Genomic DNA, 24,429 nt, shown 5'->3' with positions numbered 1-24,429 from the left:
CCGAGGTGTAGAAGTGAGGTACAGTAGTAGAGATTTTTCAGGTTGTGAGGCAATTATTGTAAGTGGAGAGGTAAGTACTTGCATCACCATATCGAATGCCTGTTGGTGTTCTTGCAACCATTCAAACTTGTGATTCCCTTTCAGTAATGTCCCAAAGGAAAAGGCTATCTTAGCAAGGGCTGGAACGAACCTCCTCAGGTATGACACTTTGCCTAGGAACTTCTTCAAGGCTTTTTGAGAGTGTGGCGGTGTCATCTCCATGATTGACTTGATTTTATCCCCATCTATTTCAATCCCCCATTGGTGTGCCAGAAAGCCAAGAAACTTGCCTGCGGTAACTCCAAAGGCACACTTGAGAGAGTTCATTTTCAAGCAGAATTTTTGGCAACGTTGAAAAAAATTTTCCAAGTCACAGAGGTGGCGGTTTGCCTCAGTAGATTTTACCACCAGATCATCCACATACACTTCCACTTCATGATGTAACATGTCATGGAACATTGCAATCATAGCCTGTTGATAGGTTGCCCCCGTGTTTTTTAAACCGAAAGGCATCAGTGTATAGAAAAAATTTCCCAAGGGCGTTCTGAAAGCTATCTTTTGCCGCATCTTCTGGTGCCATTTTGATCTGGTTATAACCACTAAACCCGTCCATGGAGGAGAACATCGGATGGCCCGCGGTAGAATCGACAAGTGTGTCAACATTGGGCAATGGAAACTCATCTTTTGGGCAAGCCTTGTTCAAGTCGCGAAAGTTTACACAGACCCTGATCTGGCCGTTCTTTTTTTTCACAGACACAATATTTGCTAGCCAAGTTGGGGTACTGTATAGACTCAATGAACTTGGCCCTCTGCAACTTCTCTACCTCTACCTTAATCTTTGCTTCGAGATCAGGGTGATACTTTCAAGCATGCTGCTTTATTGGCTTAGAGTTGGGGAAAGTGTCAAGGTGATGGGTGACAAGAGATGGGTCAAGACCAGGCATCTTATCGTATGTCCAAGCAAAGACGTCACTGTACCGCTTCAGTATTGTTATCAATTCTGCCTTAGCTGTTAGAGCTATTATATCGCTGATAAACATGGGCTTGCTTTGCCCTGGTAAGTCGTTGAGGTTGACCTTTGCAAGAACCTCCTGCTGCAGTTTGGGTCTATCTTACATGCATTCAGAGACAGGCTTAAGCATTTCCGCCAACCATTCTTGGGACTCATTGCCATCACATTTATTTGTCTCGGGGCCATCCTTTCAAGGTATGAAGTCTGGCCCCCAAGACCGTTATAGGTAGTAAACTATCTTGCCGCCCTCGCGCACCTTAACAATCTTGGGCGAAGGACTTATGGACTCGCTGCTCCTCTTCTGCCCACTACTTTCTAGAGCAGCCTCTGCATTTCGAATGTCTTCCAACTTCGGCAATTTTACCCTTACAACCTTACCAGTCCTTAGAGTTTCATCCGTTGACAGCTCAATAAAGAAAACTACATTAGAATAGTGTGCCTCTTTTACTCCAAATAGCTTTTCAGACGAATTTATGGTCACTGTGTGCTTCTCCAACTTTGCCTTTACGCATTGGTGATCACTCGACGGGATAGCCCCATATCGGTGCATCCAAGCTCTGCCAAGTATCCTGTGGTAATTTGTGTCCACTTCAATCACATGGAACTTGGTTGCAGAGCGGATCTTGCCAACTACTAAGTCTACTACAGCATGGCCCTTAGTAACTTTTTTCTTGCCATCAAAACCCGCCACGGTAATGGGTTAGCGGACCATCCTGGACTCTGGGATACCAGTCTTTGCAAAGGTGTTAGTAGTGATAATGCTTATGGACGCTCCACTATCAAGGAAAGTACGCTTTAACTCTACATCATTGATATAAGCTGTGACAAAAAGAGAACGGTTATACGGAAATGGGTATGCTCTGTCTGCCTCTGAAAAAGTATTGGCCCCATAATCTTCCTGGATGTGCCAAGGCACATACTCCTTAGCCTTAGCAACTTCAGTATGGTGCACTTCAGAGATGTTGATGAGGGACTTTGTTGCTTCTAACCTGGTGGCTTGACTTAGCCCCAGCTGGTCAAAGAAGGTATGAAACTTGATAGAGTTTTGCAAGGCATGGGCATGAGTACCCTCTGCGAGTGTTGCCTCCGCAGGTACTGTTTCAAGGAGCTGGCCAGTTGCGATTTCTTCTAACTCATCATAGTAGGATGCCACGTGCACTTGATCGCTCACATGACCAAGATAGCCAATCATATGTACATTCTTCCCTTTCTCCTTGTGGTTAAGATAAGGGTCCTTCCTCACATCACGGTTACTAGCATATTTGAACTTCAGCTCGAACACTTGCGAACAAGTTTTCTTGCCAATTTTCATTTTTTTTAATCTTTGTCGACCAACCAATAAAAATAAAAATAAAATAAAATAAAACCAATCACACTATTTTATTTTATTTTTTGTGGGTTATGTTAGAAGTGGATAAATATCGGGCCGGATCGACACTACATAATAAAAGACTTTAGGTAAATTATAAATACTCCCCTAAGATTTAATTAAAATATGAATCGTCTCTTGTGATTTTGGAAATTACATTTCACCTCCTGAGACTTATAGTTAACAAATCGTCCTTTTTATTAATAAATTATCAAGCCAATTAACAGTTTTTAATTATGTTAGAAATATGTTTCAATTAATTATTTAGGTAATTTTATTATTTATTATTGTATAGGAGAGCAATATGAATTTCATTTTTTTAGTTAAGTCTATTAAATAAAAAATCCTAACAATGGCCTATTTGTAATTTTTCAAATTACAGGGAACAATTTGTACTTTAAATAAAACTTAGGGGATGTAATTGTAATTTACCCAAGACTTTATGTCTTTCCAAGCCCGACCCGACCCTATTTGCCTAAGGCAGGTCCAAAAAATAATTTTAAATCCCAAACTCACCCATCGGGCTATATGTTTAAAAAAAATTTAAACATTTCATAATTAAATTCAATCACACATTATATTTTTTAAATAAATATATTGAAATTGTTATAAATTTAAAATTTTTGTTTATAAATTATTATTATTTTTTAAATAAATTCAATCATACATCACTATAAATGTGAGTTTTAATAAAAATAATAAAAAGAACGTGTAGATCCAAATTTTTTTTAATATATTATTGATGATACAGTTGGTCCCGGTGAATGGATCGGACTGGTCCCAGCTTCTCAAGCCCAAGTCCAAATGGTCAAGCCTACCAGATAACCTGCAAGCAAGTTCAACGGGGAACGGGGTAGTCCCCCAGTGAACCCTCCTCCGACGAGCAAGTTAGGAAGAGAAGTAGAGTATAGAGGTAGAGATTAGAGATAGAAAAACTTAACCTTCTTCTTGTTTTCAACGTTTGCTTATATCCTTTGGTAATCATTTCGCTGTCCCTTCCGACCTGCCCTCCTCGCCGAAAGCCTATTCTGTAGCTTACCTTGTTCAGGGTAAGGAGGTCCTGTTCCGACGGGGAGGTGTTGTCGTAATAAATGCTGTGATGGACTGCATTAATGGTGATGTGCAGTGGCAATAACTTTACAGATCTTTGTCTGCTGATGTGGCTCGTCTTTCTCTTGCCGTGTGTCTGAATGTCATTGGCTCTTTATGCCATGTTGGACTCCAACTGTCCTGGACCTTACCAACTGGGTTATGCATTGGGCTCCAAGTGATGAGCTTGGATTGTCCATAGGTGATTCGTGGCCTTTATGGGCTTATACACGTCAATTATAAATAAATAATTAATTAAATAGGACCGAGTTGAAAGAATAAATTCCAAACCCAATCGATTAATATTTTGGACTGAAAATGTTGTTCCAATCCAACCATATAAGCTAAAATAACATTTCCGAAACCTAAATAAATAGGGCTGGACCGATGTCCACCCTAAGTTGTGTGCATGGAAATTACAATGAATGAATGGCATGATCGAAATGGTTCAAATATTTTCGATTAACATGCAATGACTTTTTGAAAGGTAAATGTGGGCCAAAAAGGAAACCGGCCTCGTTTGGTAAGTAATTATTTTAGTTTAAAAGTCAAAAAATTAATAAAAATATCAAAAAATTTATAATCTATACTAAAAGTTAAATATTCTATTTTCTCTTTATTTTTTACATATTTTTTCGTAAAAAACTAAAAATTCTCATATTTTAATCAAAAAGTTACTAAAAGAGCATGCTCCCAAACAATGTGTGTTTGGTTTTAATTTTTCGAATTTAATTTTTTTAAAAATTAAGTTTTTTATTTTCATATTTTTTTATTTCTAGTGAATATTTTTAAAATTTTAATTATTATTTTTATTTTTTTTGATGCACCTTATTTAGATGTATTTAAAAAGTAAAATATTTTAAAAAATTAATAGATACACAAAAATATACTGAATTCTCATATTGTTTTGGTATATTTGGTATTTAAAAAAAAATCACCAAAATTATATTTTTTTAGTGTATTCACGTTAGATGTATTTAAAAATAAAAAAAAAATTGTTTAAATATGAAAGAAATTTAGTAACATAAAAAATATAAAAAATAAGAAAATAAAATTTTCTGAAAAATAAATTTTAAAAACTGAAAATAAACCTACTGAATAATATTTTGTATTTTGTTTTTGTGGGCGTCCATCATACGAGGCAGGATAAGGATGGAAAAATATTTTGGGCCAAACATTTGCAATTAGCTTCCTAACTGGACGCTAATCATCAGTTGTCAGTTGTAACGGTCTGTTGTAAGTTGTAACGGTCTAAAATGTTTTAAAATTTGAAATTTGAATTACCATGATTTATGAGCGCCGGAGACTGGAGTGGAACCATGCAGTAGGAAGAGGCGTTCAAGGTAGGGCCACATAATCAAAACAAGTATGGTTAGGTTGGGATGTAGGTTGATTTTTTAGTTTTTTAATTATTTTGTTATTTTAGTTTGTGATTAAAAAGTCTTATTTTAAATGAGTTTTTTGGCTTTTTAAGTTTTTGTGAGAGAAAAATAAAATGATTAGGATTTAGATGTAATATTTTATCTTATTGACCCCCAAAAGATATGTCAAACGAATCCTATATGTCCTCACAATTAAAGAAAAAGAGTGATAGTTAAAATGTGTTTTTTTTTTGTGTGGTTAAAATAGTCACAAAAAAAAGCTTTTTAATCTAATAAGACAAAATATCACTTCCAAACTATAATCATTTTATTTTTTCTCTCATGAAAGTTACAAAAGTCAAAAAACACTTATCCCAAATGAGATTTTTTAACCCCAAACTAAAATAATAAAAAAGCCAAAAAAGCAAAAGCCAATCCACATCCCAAACCAGCCCTAAAAATAGTGTAACAATAAATTTAATCCATTTTTTGGTGCAGCAATTATATGTGTTTCTAATTTTATGCATGATTAAATTTATAATTAAGTTTATTATGTAGTTCAAATTCTCTTATACCAGACTCTATCATTAAAATTAATATAAACCACATATTTATTTTTTATTTAAATTTCTAAGTACAAATTATATGAACCTAGTATTGCTCTTTAATCCTACAAAAAAAAAAAAAAAAAAAAAGATTTAATCATAACATTAGATGGTGAGATTTTTTTAAAAAAAAAAGATTGAGAAATAAATCTTCATTACAAAATAGATAAAAGATCAGATCAATCTAATATAACAGTATCATAATATCTCAAAAAGAGATAAACAACCTTCATAAAAGGAAGAATATAAACTTCCAGAGGGGAGGAGAAATTGCCCTGAGGGAAACAAGCATCCACACGAGAAGAATTATTATATTAACAAACTAAAAATTAAGAAAACAAAAAAAAAATAACAGATTTAAGTCGCCACTGAACTCATCTAAAATTTCATTGATTTGCAGCCTTCAACTTGGAATCTGAAAACCCCACATTCATTGGTCAAGATAGAATATTGAGGTTAAGGTAATCATCTACCATGAAACAAATGCGTTATCCAGCGTCAATATTGAGATTATGAAAGGATCTGAAACCATATCTTAAATTTTGAGCTTGTGGGTAGAGAAAATAAAATGATGATGGTCAGACTGATGAGGCATATATTAAATCTAAATTAAGAAGAGATCGAAGGGAGAGGAAGGAGAGGAGAGGGAGATCGGAGAGGTGGAGAAATTACTGCCATCTTCCTCTTTCATTATAAAAAAAATCTAGATTAAAAATATGAGAAATTTAGGATTTTATAAAGAGGCACCGACTTAAATTTAGATTGCCACTTGCTATCAACAAGATTGTTTCATTCACATTGTTGCCTTTAATTTTTTTGTTTTGGTTGATATGTCTTTAAAATTATTAATAGTATAATTGTTCAAAATTATGATATTGTCAAATTTTCAAAAATAAAAAATAAAAAATAAGAAAATCCTTAAATTTTCTTGTTTGGTTTTGATTTTATTTTTAGTGATTTTTTAAATATTTTTAATTTTTTTATTTTCTAAATACGCATAACTTAAATGCACCTAAAAAATAAAAATATCAGTGAAAAAATATTTTAAAAATTCAATAAATATATACAAGAATACGAATATATATATATATATATATTTGTAATTTTTGTGTTTAATGAATTTTGTAAATATTTTTTTTTATAAATATTATACTTTTTAAGTGTATCTAAAGTTAGATGCATCTAAAAAATATATTTTTTAAAATATTAAAATTGTTGACTAAAAAAAATTCAATTTTCTGAAATCAAACAATATGATTCACTTCAGTTTGATTTCAATTTTCAGAATTTATTTTTCAGAAATTTTCTTTTTTTATTTTCAATATATATTTTTTTGTTTTCACTGATTTTTTAAAAAATATTTTAAGGTATTTTTTAATTTTTAGACACATTTAACATAAATACACTTAAAAAATATAATATTTATGTTTTTTTAAAAAAATACACTAAATATTAAAAATATATAAAAAAAAGAAAATTCAATACATTTTTCATATTTTTGTGTGTTTATTAATTTTAAAAATATTTTTTTATTTAAATACATCTATGTAAGATGCATTTTAAAAAGTAAAAAATTACCTAAAATTTTAAAAAAATTTCACTAAAAGCAAAAAAAAATGAAAAATAAAATATTCAATTTTCAAAAAAATAAATTAACCAAACATACTGATTAATTTTTTGAATCACCAAATTAAAAAAGAGAAATGAAATTTAGTTTTTAAAGAAAATGAAATTTTGAGTACTCTCAAAATTCCCGCCCAAATGGCAAGCGGCACACATCACTGCCCTGACCCAACCATTCCACGCAGTAACTTCCAATCCTTGCGCTATAAAAATCTCTCTCTCTCTCACCAACGCATTTCTACATTTTCTGTAATCTCTCTCTCTCTCTCTCTCTCTCTCTCAAGAAGAAGAAGAATCAATGGCGGACTCAGTCAATGATCAATCTTCTGCAGCTGGTACCAAAATCTATGCCCTAATCGCCCTCTATAATGTGTTTGTATCTACTTGTGTGTGTGTGTGTGTGTGTGTGTGTGTGTGTGTGTGTGTGTTAATTGTCATGTATAATTTGAATCCCGATTTTGCAGCGAACGCGCGGAGATCTTCATCGATACTTCGGTATCCGCTGCGATCCGCCACCAAATCGAAGGAGGAGAAGCCACCAGCGGCCGAATTGTCAACTTCTTCTGCGCCTAAGAGGTAAAAACCTCTCGATTTTCCCTTTTGATCCATATGTACTTACTTGTAAGAGAATCCTGCTTTTCTAGCCTCTACAGTATTTAATTTAAGGGTAAATTATAACTGTAGTCCTGTACTTTGGTCATTGTATAATTAGTTCATGTAATTTCCTTTAGTTCAATTTTGATCCTGAATTTGTGATTTTATTTCAATTTTATCCAATTGATTACAATTCTTAGCCATTTTTTTTAATATATATATGAAAAATATGCAAAAAAGTGTCATCTATCATATTTTTAAAGGTAAAATTATAAATGTACTCAACTCAGTGACTTAACTCCAACCAATTTAGTAATAATTTTCCTTAGAAGATACTAATCATATTATCAATTGGACCAATTCGATACAAAATTTAAAATTAAGGGTCAAAATTGAGCCAATTGAAAGTGTGGAGACCAAAATAATATGAGAAGTGAAATATAGGGATTACTAGTAAAATTTGCCCTTAATTTAATGCTCTGTTTGTTTTGTTGGAATGAGATGGAATGGAATGGTATGGTGATTCCCTAGGTATTAAGAATTCAATTTGATTGTACAGTTACTGTGAGGAAACATCGGTTGCCCTACAAGTAGCATGAGTTAGTGAGAAAGCTTATATATGTATGTAAAAATATATCTTAGAGAGATATTCATCATATGCTTTGGGTTTTGTCATTCTAGGTTTTGTGTATTCAGAATGATATCCTCAAACTGCTTAGAGTTTCATGTAGTTTTCACCACAAATTTTGCGGAATTACGATTTGAGTTGATTATTGCTGGCAAATTAAGTTGAAAATTAGAGAAGATTGGAAAGTTAGAAATTTGGAGAAGGAAGAGTTTTAGTGGAATTGATTTGAGTTGATTCTTGCCGGCAATTTAATCCCAAAATTAGAGAAAATTGAAAGTCAATAGAGAAAATTGGAGAAGGAAGCAAGCGTGGTTTAAGCCAGCAAGACGTGTGTACTAAAACACAAACAAAATACACAAGACAAAAACAGAAACAAGAAAAAATATCCAAAATTCAAAGAATTTCATGATTCCTCATCTCCAAATAAAGTTGTTTCCAAGAAACACATGAAACAATTCTAAACCCCAAAGGCAGTGGAAGGGGAAAGAGTGTGGGAGTGAGTCAAACCTGTAAGAAAAGAAAAGAAATAGAAAAAAGCTTTTGAGTAGTGCTTTACATGGAACCTTTACTAACATTTTATCACAACGGTGTTCTGTTTCACATTTTAGTCTTTTAGTAATGTGGCTTGTGATTTGATTGTGGTAATTTGTGGTAATTGATGGGGAAGTATTTAAAGGAGAAAAAAAAAAGATTAGATGGTTAAGAAATTATCATGATTTGAGAAGTATATAAATTATCCGTGATAAATTATGGATGTATTGTTTACCTGCTTGCACGTGGTTGTTATTTTCATTGAGACAAGTTGCATGATATTGGGTATGCACTTGATATGAACTGTAACAAAAATCAATTAAAAGGTTTAGAAGAGAGATTGTACTGATGGTATGGTATTGGTGATTTGTTGTTAGTTTTACAAGTTATTGTTGTCATTTCTGGGTGAAAATACTATGATTTGGCAAAATAAAATGGAGGGTTACTTGTTTGGTTTTGTATATTTGTTTGATTAGTACAGAATATGCCAAGTTAGCATTCAGATACTTATAAGCTAAAAAAGCATTCAGTCTTCTATAAGTTAGCATTAATAAAGGCTTTTTTGAGTTGCCTTTTGCTCAGACTTACTGCCATTCAAATTTAGAAAAAAAGTAAATCTCAATGACTTCTCTTCCTGAAATGAAAATTTTGCAATTCTTAAAACATGGTCGGTGCAAATTCTGTTGCTTGTGCTGGTGTACAACACCGTGCAAGGTTTTGTGGGTGTTTAGGGGCTGCTAAACACTATTATTTCAGAATCCCCTTAGGGGCTAGCCACACGAAGTTTATGGAATGTTAAGTTTTTTTTTCCCCATATGGCAACTTTTCTAACTAAAGTTGCAGTCTATTGATTTGTTCCTGGGATGCATCTTTTCAGAGGAAGACCTGCACCAAGTATAAGTAAGAGTGTGGGTGTCCTTGATCTCTCTGCAAAGGACAAATTGGGGAAGCCTGCTAGAAGGCTTTCTAATCCTGCCAAGCCAACTGTCAGCACTGTTCCAAGATCAGTTGGTAATATTACTCCAATTTCTGACGCTAAAGCAAAAAAGTCTGTTGATAGTCAAGCAAAAAATGACACACCAGTTTCTGATGTTTCCAAATCTTCAAACCGAAAGAAGTTCGCTGTTCTGTCATCAGCATCGTATTGGCTATCACAGATTAAGCTGTCTGAATCTGCTGCGAAGCACACAATCTCTCTTGGTTTCTTCAAACTTGCTTTAGAGGCTGGATGTGAGGTATGACAGATCATATATCCCCTGCATGAATTCATAACATAACTAAGATGGATTCTTATTGGCTTTTGTTTGGGATAATATCATTTAGTTCAAAATATTTTTTGTTGTTGTAAAGTTGGCTTACAGTGCTTATGTTCATGTCTTAGTTTTGTCATCCATAAATTTTCATTATCTTGTCTTCACTCTTTTCTTTCTTTCTTTTTTTTTCTTTGTTTTTTGTTTTAATTTTTTTTCTTTTTTTTTTTTTTGTTTAAAAAAATTGATTCAGCCGCTTCAAAAAATGAGGGATGAGCTGAAATCTTACACGCGTCGACATAACATGGCTGAACTTGGTGAGACTGCAAAAGAATTATTTGAGAGCTACAATATATTAGAAAACTTTGAGCAGTTGCAAGTCTCTGAAACCTGTTCCCAAGCGCTCGAAGAGGGAACTCGCTCATCTGATGATGATGTCAACAGCTCTTCCTCTGTTACGGGAACTGGAAAACTGAAACCAAAGGTTTTGAACACTGATGCTAGCGCTCAAGCTTCTCCAGCCACAGAATCAGCCAAGAAGGTTACTACTCAAAAAGATAATCCTCGAATGAAGAATAGGGGATCTTTGAATAAGAATCCTTCTAACAGTCGAACTACTTCAGAAACTGCTGGGCGTAGCATATCAAAAATATCCCAAAAGCCAATCAAGCAAGAATCTAATAAAGACGAGGATAAGATCACGAAACAGGGAAAGAAAGCTGCCTGTGAACAAGGTAACCCACAGCCAATGTGTAGATAATCAATTTCATACTACATTTGCTATTATGTAAATTGACTTGTTTACTTTTACAGGTCCAGCCAGTCCTCTGCCCACTGACAAACCCAAAGATGAACCACTCCAAGAAAACAAAGAAAACATGGTAAAATACAATTTGGTAATATCATTGTGATAATATACTGAACTTTTGGTTGTCATTTTTCCCTGAGTATCAAATGATTTAAGTTATGCTCACTTCATTCTTACCCTTTGTTTTTCCTTGGTAGTCGTGATAATGTTGCTTCTCCTACCACAACCCACAATTGCACATACCAACATGGGTAGTTTGAATTAGAGTTGTTTGTTTATACTTAAGAGGTTGTGACTTGGAGCCATGGGAAGTGCCATCCTCTCCCAATGCATGGGATCCTCGGTCCCCAATTCTCCCAGTCTCTTTGTCCCAAAACATTCATGTCGATTGGATCAGGTCTTGAGATTATTGCACCTTGTGATTTTCAATGATCTAGTGGTTGTAAATGGTTTGGGATAGTAGACAGAGATTTGGAGATAGAGAATCCTTACCCTGCTCTCAATGTTCTGGCACATGTTTGTGTCATGAGAATCAGCCTCTCCTCAAACCTCTCCTCAGAAAAGGAGGGAGGCTGTTTACCTACTCTACCTCTCTTATACCTGCTGTAAGAGGGGGAGCTTGTACCTTTGTTTGTAGTCTGTCTATAATTGTTAGACTGTATATTTACATATATGCCCCTCTTGCTTTCTCTTAATTGTTTTAGGATGCTCCTCCAATGGAAGAGATCAACTTGACTGAAGTCTAGACAGAATCTTGCAACAAGCATACTGAATTATAAGTGGGGCGATTTTATTTTGTATAGAAATAGGGCTGTGGTGGAAGTGTTTCAGTTTCGTGATAAAGTCATTATTTTTAAAATTTTCTTATTTGCCTTTAGTATTATACAATTATATATATATATATATATATTATGTTGGTGATTTGAGATTGTATTGAATCATTAAACTTGATGGTTTTTGCTTGATTTGGTAATTCTTTAAGTCTTGATTTGTGTACATATGATATAATATGATTTCATACAAAATAGAGCGCTGCGATTTTGATTAATTATGATGCCATTCTGCTGCTGAAACAAGATTTTTGGTTCCCTACTATTATGCCTGTTTTGTTGATTGGAAATGAAGACTGACGGCCAAAAAAATAGTTCAATTTAACCACTGGTACTGTCTCACTCAAACTTGTTTTCCCAATTCTGTCATGGTAAAAATTTAATATTAGAAATTGGTTATTATTTATTTATTTATGAGTAAATTATAGCTGAAGTCCTTGAACTTTGCACTTTTTCCAATTAACCCCCCTCTTCTGCACTCCCTCACCCCCACATATTCTTGATCCCCCTCCGGCTACACCACCTCCGGCAGCCCCTTTTCACCCTCAGCCGCCTCTTCAATCGCTTTTAGCTCTCTTTTCTCATTAGTCAAGCAATAATGGGGAAATAGGGTAATTACTGATGAGGCTATAATTATGACTAGCTCTCCTTTTACTTAGCTTTGATCATATGCATGATGGTTCTTGATTCCTATGTATATTATTAATGATGTGTCCAAACACCATATATTTGTAATTTTATATTTAAATTAATTAGTAAATAATTTAATTAATGAGAAGGTTAAGCTTGAATTACCTGAGATATCTACATGCCAGGGATTTCCTGATCTAGACCATTTTCATATATATATGGAAATAATCAAAGTAAACTGCTAGATTTTCATTCATATTCACTTATGCTGTGTTTGGTTGGGGGATTTGGAGAAGGATTTGGAAAGGGAAATAGAAAAGGTAGGTGAAATGTGAATAAAATATGTATATGTTTCACATAATATCACACACATTTTTCCTGTCCTTTTCCAAATTCCTCCTCAAATTCCCCAACCAAACACACCATTAGTCATCCATGGTGTCCGGAGAAGTTCAAGGTTGTCATAGAGACTTAGGCTCTGTTTGGGAATTTAGTTTTTTGAGTAATTTTTTCACTTTTTTATGAGGCGAAAAAAGTGAATGTTTTTGGAAATGGTTTTTTTAAATGAATTAATAGTTGTGAAAAAAAAATATTTGATTGATGTGTACAATGTGATTTTTTTATATTGGGGTTGAATTTTATACTTTTTGAGTCAAAAAAATTATACCCCAAACGGGGCCTTATTGTATAGAGATTCAAGGTTGCCCCAAGTAGCCATGTCTAGGATGGGTGACTTTTGTTGCCCTGCTTTGGTTTTGGTGGCAGCAAGCTTTTTGGGTGTGTTGCTTTTATTTTGTTGCTCTGTGTTTCCCTCTCTGAGTTGTTTTCTCTTCAACTCCTGCTTGGTGCCAACTTAGAATGGTTTTATTTAGCAGTGATGCTATGTCACTTGCTTTCTTTATTGATATATTTTTCGATGAGTTCATTGTTTTTTTTACATCAATAAAGTTATTTTTTAAGATATTTACACAAAAATTTTAATTTATGAATTTATACTCTATTAATTCTAATTAAGATTTTTAAAACTTTCAAGTCTTATTAAATTTTTTATAGTTGGAATTGTCCTTCAAATAATGATTATTTATTATTTATTATTATTTATAAAGGAACATGATAATTTGACATTTATTTTAATTTTTAAAATTTTAAAATATCAACTTTCAAATTGAAAAAAACCCAGGTTTTTTTTAAGGTCCCTGGTATTATGATTTTATAGCATAAAGGACATTCAATATTTTCATAATGTCTAAGGTCCCTCAACATTAATCTAGAGAAATTTCAGCCCAGAGAAATTTTTTCCAGAGAAATTCTGGACTGCACAGAGAAAATTTCACATTTCTCTGGACTTTCTAGAGAAATTCACTTCACCCCAGAGAAATTTCCCTCTCTAACTCAGAGAAATTCACTGAAAATCATAGAAATTCTCATCTCCAATCCAGAGAAATTCACTTAACCCAGAGAAATTCTCCCTCTCTAACCCAAACCGGAGAAATTCTTCCTCTCCAATCCAGAGAAATTCCAATTTCTGTGATTGGGATGCCAGAGATGAAGGCAAATTTCTCTGTTTTAACATCATGGGCAACTTTGTATACATCAAGAAGATAAATACAGAGGGGGAAAAATGCAATGAAGCCTATTACAGATTCAAAAACTCTAATTTGATCATAGAAGTACTCTTGTAGGCCAACAAGTGTAAACCCATCTCTAATCCCAAGAATGATGAACTGAGGAGCTAACCAGAACACGCTCATAGACAGATAACCAGAGAAATTCCCCAACCCAGGGAAATTCCCAGACAAACCTTTCTACAGTAATTCTCTCAACCCAGAGAAATTCTGGGAAGAATTTCTGGGAAGAATTTCTCTGGACTCCACAACCTAGAGAAATTTCCAAAAAATATAGAAAAGATACATAGAGAGAATTTCTGGAGGGTGCATCATATGAGAGTATATGCATGAGAAGTGTGAGTTTACTTGGCTTCTGCAAAGTGGAATTGTGATATATTCTACCAAGCAACAGTGAGCCGAATCAAAGAACAATTAGCTTGCCAGCAAAAGGTTCACCTCAATACTACAAGCTAGCCCATTACCCAACAACACAAAAACTCCAAATCTCATCACAGAGAAAATTTAATCCAGTGAAATTTTTTGGTCCAAACCTAGAGAAAATTCAATTTAATCCAGAGAAAATTCAATTCAGTGTAATTCTTTGGTAAAATTGGACTGATTAAGATGGAGTCCATTGATTCACTGAATTCAATTCAGTGAAAACTTTCTAGCAATATTCACAAAAGATGGTAAAGAATATTTCTGAGGTCTCCTCCAATGTTCTACACAAAATAAAGTGAAGAGGGGCGAACACTTACACAAGTGTGAGACATTCAACTTTGGACAGAGTGTCTGGAATGGATCCAGTAAGGCTATTGTTGTTTAGTTTCCTGACTTGCTTAAAAAAGCACAACAAAAACGAGTCAATTCCAAGAAGGAGAAAATCCGAATGTACTGAATTGTGAAATATATGGTGCAACTCAAGGTTGAAGAAAGTTCCAGAAACCTACAAATAATTCAGCTTCTTGAGGTCTCCCAATGAACTGGGTATTTCACCATTAAACTTATTGCTAGAGAGATAAAGTGTCTGAAGCTTCTCCAACTTCCCAATTGCAGCAGGAATAGGACCAGAAATAACATTATTCTGTAGCAACCTACACAATTAAAACAGTAACAATATGTGATCAAAACTAAATTTCTTGATTATTTGCGAGGATTGTAAATAATATTGTGGTGAAAAGTAAAGTGAAAACATACAAATGTAATCACATTGCATGAAAGAAAGAATGTTCCAACTAACACAGATTGCAAGTTACTGAGGTTAGCAATTGAATAGAGTCCCAGCCAAGCTTTGGCTAGGCAATCCTCTTGCCATGGTGAAGCTGTCGCAGGCTGAGATGGATCGAGCTGGGCCAGGGCCAGTCAGCAAAGCGATTTGGCCCGGGTTGATGGATTCGTAATGATCTCTTGATCGGTTATAGGTGGATTGAGAACTCTGTCCATCGGCGACTGTGTTGTGCCGTAGAGCTTCTCTCCGTCGATCAAGCTCCGCGAGAACTTCCCTAAACCTCTCCATCAACACATCTTCCAGCGACATGGCTCTCTCTCTCTCTCTGTGCGTGTTTGATCGTGGTGACGAGTGAGAGTAAACAAAAGGAAGGGGGCTGAATTTCTCTGTGATAGATGGGAGGACCTTAGACATCAAAAAATAATTTTGTGGATCTCTTCCCTTACGAAAAGTGGGAGAGGGACCCTAGACCAATTTTTCAAAAAAAAAAAAAAAATGTGCAAAGAAAAAAAAAATATATATATATTTTTTAAATTGAAAAAAAATGAATTATTTTTTTGTAAAAAACTGGAAACTTTTATAAAGAAGCATGAAGACGAAACATTGATGTGTAAAGTTGAAAAAAAAAACTTTAAAAATGAAAAAATTGATAATGTTCTCAGTTTTAAAACTGAAAAAAATTGACAATATTCTTGATTTTATTGGATAGTTGAATTAAACTAATAAGTAGAATGACAAAAATATTTAATCTCATACTCTATTTTTTTATCAGTAGTGAAATAATTATCTGGAACATTATTATGAAAAATTGATAATATTCTCAGTTTTACTAAATATGATTTATTAATTCAAATTTTTTTTGACAGAACCTGAGCTATTATAGCATTTATAAATAGGACTTTTAGAGAATTAAAGTCTTATTTCTTTTTGCCAATCCAAAAAAAGAAAAAGAAAAAAAAAAAAGTAGCCATGTCTTGAAGGGCTCTTATTCATCATCACCAAAAAACAATTAAATAAAATGAAACGGTTGATTTAGGGTGTGTTTGTCTCGAGTATGTTGTGAGACTCGCTTTTTTTTTTTGATAAGCAAAGAGAATTTTATTGATGAAGAAAGCAGAACAAGCATAAAACATACATCAATAAAGAGGGAAGTGCAAAAGCATCACCGCTAGCCTTAACCATCCCAACTAGGTTGGCACCGCAAAGGAAGCAAAATCATCTGCTAGCACTTGACCCAAGATTGGCGAGAAACCAATCAAAAGAAAGCAAGAGAAAGGGAAAAGAAAAAAGAAAACCAAGCTTGATACAATCCACCTAAAGCAACATGATACAATCCACACACCAGCAGCCACAGCAAAATGATAAATCAGACCATTCCTCCTGCAGAGCATATTAGACCAGCATCACTATCAATCTGCATGGACCAGCTTACCATCCATAATCTCACTATAATCTGCAAAATCTGTGCAATATCACAGCATCTGCAACTGTTGCCTAGAAGAGCATGGAGTTGGATGATGGACTGCTCTTTCTGCAAGCTGAACTTGCCTCTCTTGATATCAGGTCTCAGATAATTTGTCCACCTCAGTCTACAGCTCTTCCCACACCTTTGCAACCCAAAAACCAAACCAATGCTATCTAGACACAACCAGGCAGAGACCCAACCAGGCTGCACAAACCAGTAGTGCAAAACAGATCAGAATCTGTTTTAGGCAGCACAGCAAATCTGCAAAGTTAGCAAACAAGCCAGTAGCTCATCCAGCCCACAAATCTGCAGGTATCACCATAATGCTGCAGACAAGACTTGAAAAGTGGGAAACACCAGAACATTATTCTCCCTGCAGCCAACACCTTGCCTTGATCACCAGTAGCAGGCCTGAAACCAGCCTCACAGCAGGCCCATGGAGGGGCCTCAGACCATTCCAGCTGCAGCAGCCATCAGATCAGCTTCCAGCTTCCACCTTCCACCTACACACTACTAACAGCCCAGCCTTAATCCTATGTCAGACACCCTCTCACCTGCTTCAAGTTTGTGACAATATCATGTACTGTGTAGTGCACCCCCTTAACATTTGACTTAACCCATAATGCAATTCTTACTTTCAAACTTTCTACCATCTGTGCAAAATCTGCATTACCATTGTTAAATAAGCATTCATTCCTAAGTTTCCATAAGGACCATAACATAGCCAAAGGGACCACCTTCCAAATATTGAACTCCTTCTTCTTCAAATTCATACAAGACCACCAGTCAAGCAAAACAATCACTGATCCTGGTGTTACCCACTGCACTTCCCACCAGCTTATCAGCTCAGACCATAACTTCCACACCAATGGACATAAAAGCAACACATGACTAATAGTTTCGACTTCTGCTTTGCAAAATACACATAAGGAGCTGACATTGATGGGTAGAGCTCCAATCCTGTGCATAAATTCTGCGGTTTTGATTCTCCCTTTCCAAGCTAACCAGCTGAAGAACTGAGCCTTTGGAGGTGCTGCATTTTTCCATATGAAGTTTGAAATAGGAATCCTGGATCCATTAGCTACCTCCAACCTTTCCCACACTGAGGCCACAGAGAATACCCCTGAATTATTAGCTTTCCACAGACAGTTATCCTCAGTCACTGGATTTAGATTAGGAACCTCTGCTAAAACTGCATTTAGTCTTTGTACTTCCTCCTCCTCCCATGCTAGGAGCGATCTTCTAAATGCCAACTTCCAATCTCTGTCCAACCCTCTCCGTTGGTAGAAAAACTGCAAGGAACCATCCTTCTTCACGGATAAACTAAATAGTCTAGGGAACTCACACCTAAGACTCATATCATTGAACCATCTATCCGTCCAAAAATGAATTCTTTCCCCATTTCCCATAATAATCCTAAAGTTTTGTGAGAAAAACTCCGCCACTACACTATTGGATGAAGCTAATGATGCAATATCCTTCCACACAATAAATACCATTGCAGCTGGCATTGGTTCTGGTGTCCACCTACCTCCAATCCCGCCATATCTACTACATACTACCCTTTTCCAAAGAGACTGATGTTGACAACCATACCTCCACCACCATTTTAACAGTAAACACACATTAACATCACTGAGACTTCTCAAACCCAACCCCCCTTGGGCTTTACTTTTACACACCTCTTTCCATTGAACTAAGTGAATTTTCCTTTTAATTTCAGAGCCTCCCTACAAAAAGTTTGATTGAATCCTATCAATTGTTTTAGCAACACCAACGGGCATTTTAAAGATGGATAAAAAGTACTGTGGAAGACTTGACAAAACAGACTTAACTAGGGTCAATCTGCCGGCAAAGGACAAAAATCTCCTTTTCCAAGATGCTAACTTCTTTTTAAACTTCTCCACCACCGGTTGCCAAGTACTTCTTCTCCTTGGATTGGCCCCTAAAGGTAATCCAAGATATGACAGAGGTAGACTCTGGTTGAGGCAATTTAGTGTTTTAGCAAACTCCTTAACTAGCTCCTCTTGTACTCCAATACCACAAACTACACTTTTATGAAAATTAATCTTGAGGCCTGACATGACTTCAAAACACCTTAAGATTCTTTTAAGCATTATAATTTCCTCCCATTTGGCTTCACAAAAAATAATAGTGTCATCTGCAAATTGTAAATGAGAAATTTTCAGTTCTTGGTGACCAACTGAAGCTCCTCTGATCATCCCCTTGTCTTTGGCTCTCTCCAATAAGATATTTAAACCTTCTGCCACAATATTAAATAAGAAGGGCGATAGTGGATCTCCTTGTCTTAAACCCTTCTGAGGAGAAAACTCTGCTGTGGGCGATCCATTCACAAGCACTGAGATCCTTGATGTAGATATACAGGACCAAATCCAACCCACCCATTTTTCACCAAACCCAAGATTCTTCATCATTGACAGTAAGAACTCCCAGTTAACTGAATCATAGGCCTTCTCAAAATCCAATTTAAGAATGATTCCTGTTTTCTTAGACTTTCTCCACCAATCCACCACTTCGTTTGCAATTAAGACCCCATCCAGGATGCATCTACCAGAGATAAAAGCAGATTGAACTTCTCTTATGAGCTTTGGGAGTACTTTCCTTACCCTTCTAGACAACACTTTAGCCAACACTTTATAAATTGCGCTAACCAAGCTTATGGGCCTATATTCACTTAAATCTATTGGGTTCTTCTTTTTAGGGATCAAAGTGATGAAAGAGCTGTTTACCCCTTTGGCCAACTTCCCATTACGATGAAACTCTTGGAACAACTGAATGAACTCACATTTCATTAAAGACCAGCACTTCTGGATACAATACAAATTGAAGCCATCAGGCCCAGGGGCTTTATTCCCATCACAATCTTGGATGGCTGCCCAAATTTCTGCTTCAGTAAAATCTGCCTCCAATACTTCCTTTGAGTCAACAGAACTAATGGACAACAAAGGCCCTGCCAACTTAGGCCTCCTCTTCCAGCTTTCAGCAAAAACTCTTTCAAAGTAGTTCACCACTACTTGCTTCACCATACTTGGATCCTTCACCACTACCCCATCTACCTGCACTGAATCCAATAAATTTTTCCTCTGCCTGTTACTTGCCATCAAGTGAAATAGTCTAGTATTTTTATCACCATTCTGTGCCCATGACAATCTAGACTTTTGTAGCCACAACCTGTCTTTACTTCTACTTAGATTCCATACTTGACTTCTTATCTCCCTTCTTCTAATCACCTCTGATTCCAACAAGGATCCAGATTCAGCCTTCAAGTCCCACTCATGGAGTTCGTCTTCCGCTTTTTGAAGTTGGTCATCAATATTACCAAAGACCTCAATGTTCCATCTACGCAGATATGCTCTCAGTCTTTTAAACTTAGACATGAGTCTATAACTAGCCCACCCCTGAATCTGAGCCTCCTCCCAGACCTTTTCCACATCCTTTTTAAACTGAGGATGGGATGTCCAGGCATTAATAAATCGAAAAGGTTTAGGCCCCCAATCCTTCCCATCCTCCATAAGCAAAACTGGACAGTGATCTGAAATTCCCCTAGCCAAACCCCATTGTTTAAATTTATACTTCTCTAACCAGACAGGATCAAGTAAAAACCTATCGATCCTACTCCACCTCTCCCCATCCAATGCATTACACCATGTGAATAACCTTCCATGCATATTCAGGTCAATTAATTCCAGGCTATCAATAAGATTATTAAAATCTTTCATTCCCCTATCTCTTCGTGAACAGCCCTTCCTTTCAGTCATGACTCTAATCTCATTAAAATCACCACCCAGGCACCAAGGGTTGGGATAAGAGAGCTTAAGATTTATAAGACTCTCCCATAGTTTCCTCCTCTTCACTACATCTGTCGGAGCATAAATATTGCAGATTACACAATGAAAAGATTGAGATATGATACCTGAAAGAAGAATAAAATTCCTGGAACTGCAACATTCTATCAACTGGAAAATCTGAGGGTTCCAAATGCAAATGAGACCACCTACACTGCCTTCTGCACATACCTCCATAAAATCCATCTCATCCATTGGCCATAGGGACTTAACAAAATTGCCATCAACAGCTTCTCTCTTAGTCTCCTGCAGCAACAAAACATCAACTGATTTTGCCCTCGCCAATGCCTTAATTCTACTCCTTTTTTCAGGTCGTCTAAGACCCCTGACATTCCATGACATGAGTTTCATTAAAACCTCTACCACAGCTCCTGTACTCCTTCATTTGTCCAGCACCTTAATCAGCCTCTCTCCTCCCTTCAACTCTTTTTAAATCTTTTTCCTCCAACTCTATTATTCTGGCCACCACTTCCTCCTCTTTTTCTTCACAGTTTAGTCCTAAAGCCTTTCCTACCTCAACCGTAGCTCGGGCTTCTTTAAGTAACTTGCTTCTTCTTTGTGAATTACTCCTATGTGATGCTGATAGGGACATAGCAGCTGCTGCCGCTCGAAGGATCACTCCACTTCTGAGGCTGCTACTACATAGAATCCCCTTCTGTTTTGGATGGCCCCCCTGCTCCATTTTGCCTTTACTCTGGTCAACTCCTTTCCGCTTCAGATCAGACTTCCTTTTTGATCCAGCATTAACTTTCTGAGATGGGCCCCCCTTCACATGGTTGTCTTTGTATGCTGCATCGTCCCCTCTAGCCTTATATTGATTTTGGGCTATACAATCACTCAAATTGGAATCAACTTCCCATCTTGGCCCATTAGTTATGGGCTGAACTTGGGCTCCATGTAGCACAACTTCTAAATTTATTTTGGGCCGACTACACTCCAACCCAGTTTGACTATTTATAAAACCTGAAGTGCACACCTGATCTTCTATCCGTTGCCTTTCCAGCACCCTCGAGCAGCTCGCCTGCAGCTCCCTTTCTTTCCCTAGAGCACGCTCAGCTTCTTTTCCTGCTACTCCAGACATGAAATGATGGCCTCCATCTACTGCCTCGAGTACTCTTTCCACTGTGTAAGCTCCCTTAATTGACACCTCATCAATTTTTGCCACATCCTCATCATCGCTCTGCTCTGCAACCGACCCAACTTCACCTTCCTCCCCACTTTCAACACCATTGACAGCTACCTCTTGATGACCATTATCATCCTGGCCCCTTCGTTTGATCAAGTGTTCGACCTCATCGTGCAGATTGGATTCCATTACTTCATTTATCTGGCAGCTATACTCACCATTACATTGACAGATATTGACACAGGGCTCTTCATACACTCTCACTTGATAAGCCCTCTCAGTTCCTAGTAAATTGATTACCGTATTGATGGGCTCCATGATTTTTGTGATAATCCTTACTTTGCCAAACATAAAATGTTTACCTCCCACTGTATCTTCATCGTACTGAACTACATCTCCTCATACCTTGCCAATCGCTTCGAAGGTCTTGATATTCCAGAGATTGAGAGGTACTCCCACACAAGTGAGCCAGATACATCTATCAAGTTCCATTAACTTCCCTTCTTCCCATTCACATACTTCATCACCCCAGTCATGAATCCACTCCTCCATTCTCACTCGTGCTTCCTTCTTCTGTTGATTGGAGCTAAAAGATAGAATTGCCTGCTTCCCTCCCACTTGTCTAACTACCACATCCTTATCTATCCTCTTATAGATCTCCTTCCTAAAGTCATGGAAGGAGAAAAAAGCTTTGAGCTTGAGCAGGACACTATCATATAACCACCCATTCCCAGCCTCCACAGCTCTAACAGACACATTTTGATTGCCATATTCTCCTCCATTTTATCGTCCAGTTTTAACTACTTCCGCATATGACTTACCTTTGATTCGCATCATAGGTTGGACAGGGGTCCACTGCTTTTTCTGCGCCATATCTCCCTGCTTAGCATCTGTGAGCATATGTCTACTTTGATTGGACTTGCTAAACTCAGCCAACTTTACCCTCAATGCCCTGTTGTGACACCATAAGCCATCAGCTTTTTGCACTGCCATCTCTGCAGCCACTTTGCAATCGTACCTAACAAATCCAAATCATGTTCTTGTTGTTTTCCTCCTTTTCCCTGGTATGAAGACATCCTTCACAACTCCAAACTTACTGAACAGATTAAATAGATCTCTAGGGGTCATGGTCTCTGGTATTTCATCAACGAATAGAGATACCAAGTCATTCACCCTTGCTCGACCATTTTGCATACCCGTCCTCCGTTTTCTGAGAACCGGATTCCACCCTCCTTCCATCTCCTCTGATAGTTGTCGTCTAATTGTTGTGAGACTCGCTTTGATAATATGATAATTATAGTCATATAATTTTAGTATGTTTATCTTTCAAATAATGAATGATATTTTTTAAATTAAATTTATTATTTATTTTTTAGAAACAAATTTAATGAAATCACTGACCTAAAATTATGAGATCAATATAAATTAAAAAAAAAATTATTTATGAATAATCACAAACAAATCAAATCATCAGAATAAGCCTCCTAACTACTCTCATGTTGACCTATGGGCCGAACTACTCTCATGTTGAACTGTGCATTTTTTTTAATATATATATTTTTAAGTTAAGTTTGGCATAACACAAAAAAGTTAAAAAGTTTTTATCCTATTTAAGTCACATCATTTTATTTAAATCACATCACCTTTCTATCACATCACTTCAAATTCAACCCATATTTCATAAAAAGTAAAAAAGTATACTTATTTAGATCATCTCAAACAACCCCTTAGTTTAAGACCTTTTTTAAAAATTGACTCATAAACCAACTTATTAATTTTTGTACTTATTTAAATCATATCATTTTTTAATATTTTTTTTGTATATTTTTTTATGATAAATAAAATGTCTTATTTAACACTTATGACCTAAAATTCTACATATCGCCTGACTTCAAATTTCCAACCTACTTGCATGCAAAAGCAGGAAATGAAAAAGAAATATATTAAATAAAATAAAATAAAAGATCCCTACCCACTTAACAATCATTGAATAATACAAAACAGACAAAAATATATATATATATATGGAAAATGATTGGTGGCCCTAAAAAATTTGCCCCTAATGCCCCTAATTTCCATTTTTGGAAACTGTTTCTTTTTTTCTTTCTTTTTTCCTTTTTTTTTTTTTTTTTTTTTTACTTAAAGTGGAATTTCGGGGCATTCGAGCCCCGAAATTTAGGGCCCTCAATCACTTCCGTATATATATATATATACATATATATACATAGACTTAAAAAAACTGCTTTAGTTACTTGTCCAAGTGTGCAATGACATCTTTGAACCACACATGCACAAAACTCTTTTTCTTCCTCACGAGTGAAGTCATAAACAATTAAAGCTTGACGTTGTCATTTTTGGACACTAGAAACATCCTCATCATAGATCTACCTATATATATAGATAAGACACAATATTTAAATATATATATATACATGAATATTCACATAAGATGTTGGTGGGGGAGGCCTGAGCTTGGGGTGTGGTTTTTTCATAGTTTGAAATTTCTTAAGCTTAAATAATTTTTTTGAGACGAGTCTATATGATATAATTTTTCTTAGTTTTACTTGAACCCATTACTAGTAGACGGTAAGATTAGTATTCAAATTAGTCAATCATTAGACCGGATATCAAATTACTAATATACATATATATGTCCACAAAAGATGTGCCAATTTCCAATCTCACGGCCAAGTCAAACCCCACAAAATTATCCGCATGATGGATATGACAACAATTATCAATTGTTTGTCAACAGATTAGAAAAAAGA

The 24,429-nt window shown here is 35.7% G+C and overlaps 1 protein-coding gene across 1 annotated transcript; it reads left to right on the top strand.

The window, feature by feature from the left end:
* Positions 1 to 7,268: 7,268 nt before the first annotated feature.
* On the top strand, positions 7,269 to 11,890 carry LOC114318328 (microtubule-associated futsch-like protein). The gene is made up of 6 exons (XM_028265189.2): positions 7,269 to 7,433; positions 7,563 to 7,674; positions 9,729 to 10,086; positions 10,355 to 10,835; positions 10,915 to 10,982; positions 11,614 to 11,890. The coding sequence occupies exons 1-6, from the start codon at positions 7,397 to 7,399 to the stop codon at positions 11,653 to 11,655; spliced, it is 1,098 nt and encodes a 365-aa protein (XP_028120990.2). The 5' UTR covers positions 7,269 to 7,396; the 3' UTR covers positions 11,656 to 11,890.
* The last annotated feature ends 12,539 nt before the right edge of the window (positions 11,891 to 24,429 follow it).

This window comes from Camellia sinensis, chromosome 15 (assembly GCF_055761805.1).
Source record: "Camellia sinensis isolate YWXY chromosome 15, ASM5576180v1, whole genome shotgun sequence".
Taxonomy (NCBI): Eukaryota; Viridiplantae; Streptophyta; class Magnoliopsida; order Ericales; family Theaceae; genus Camellia; species Camellia sinensis.
Note: the sequence above shows the minus strand (reverse complement) of the source record. Positions and strands in the feature narration are given on the sequence as shown.

What these genes read in the sequence shown, in the direction of transcription:
- LOC114318328 (XM_028265189.2), top strand. Translation starts at nt 7,397, where the DNA reads ATGGCGGACTCAGTCAATGATCAATCTTCTGCAGCTG. An exon ending in GAAAGCTGCCTGTGAACAAG is followed by an intron (nt 10,836 to 10,914) that starts GTAACCCACAGC and finishes TTACTTTTACAG; the next exon opens with GTCCAGCCAGTCCTCTGCCC. An exon ending in AAGAAAACAAAGAAAACATG is followed by an intron (nt 10,983 to 11,613) that starts GTAAAATACAAT and finishes TAATTGTTTTAG; the next exon opens with GATGCTCCTCCAATGGAAGA.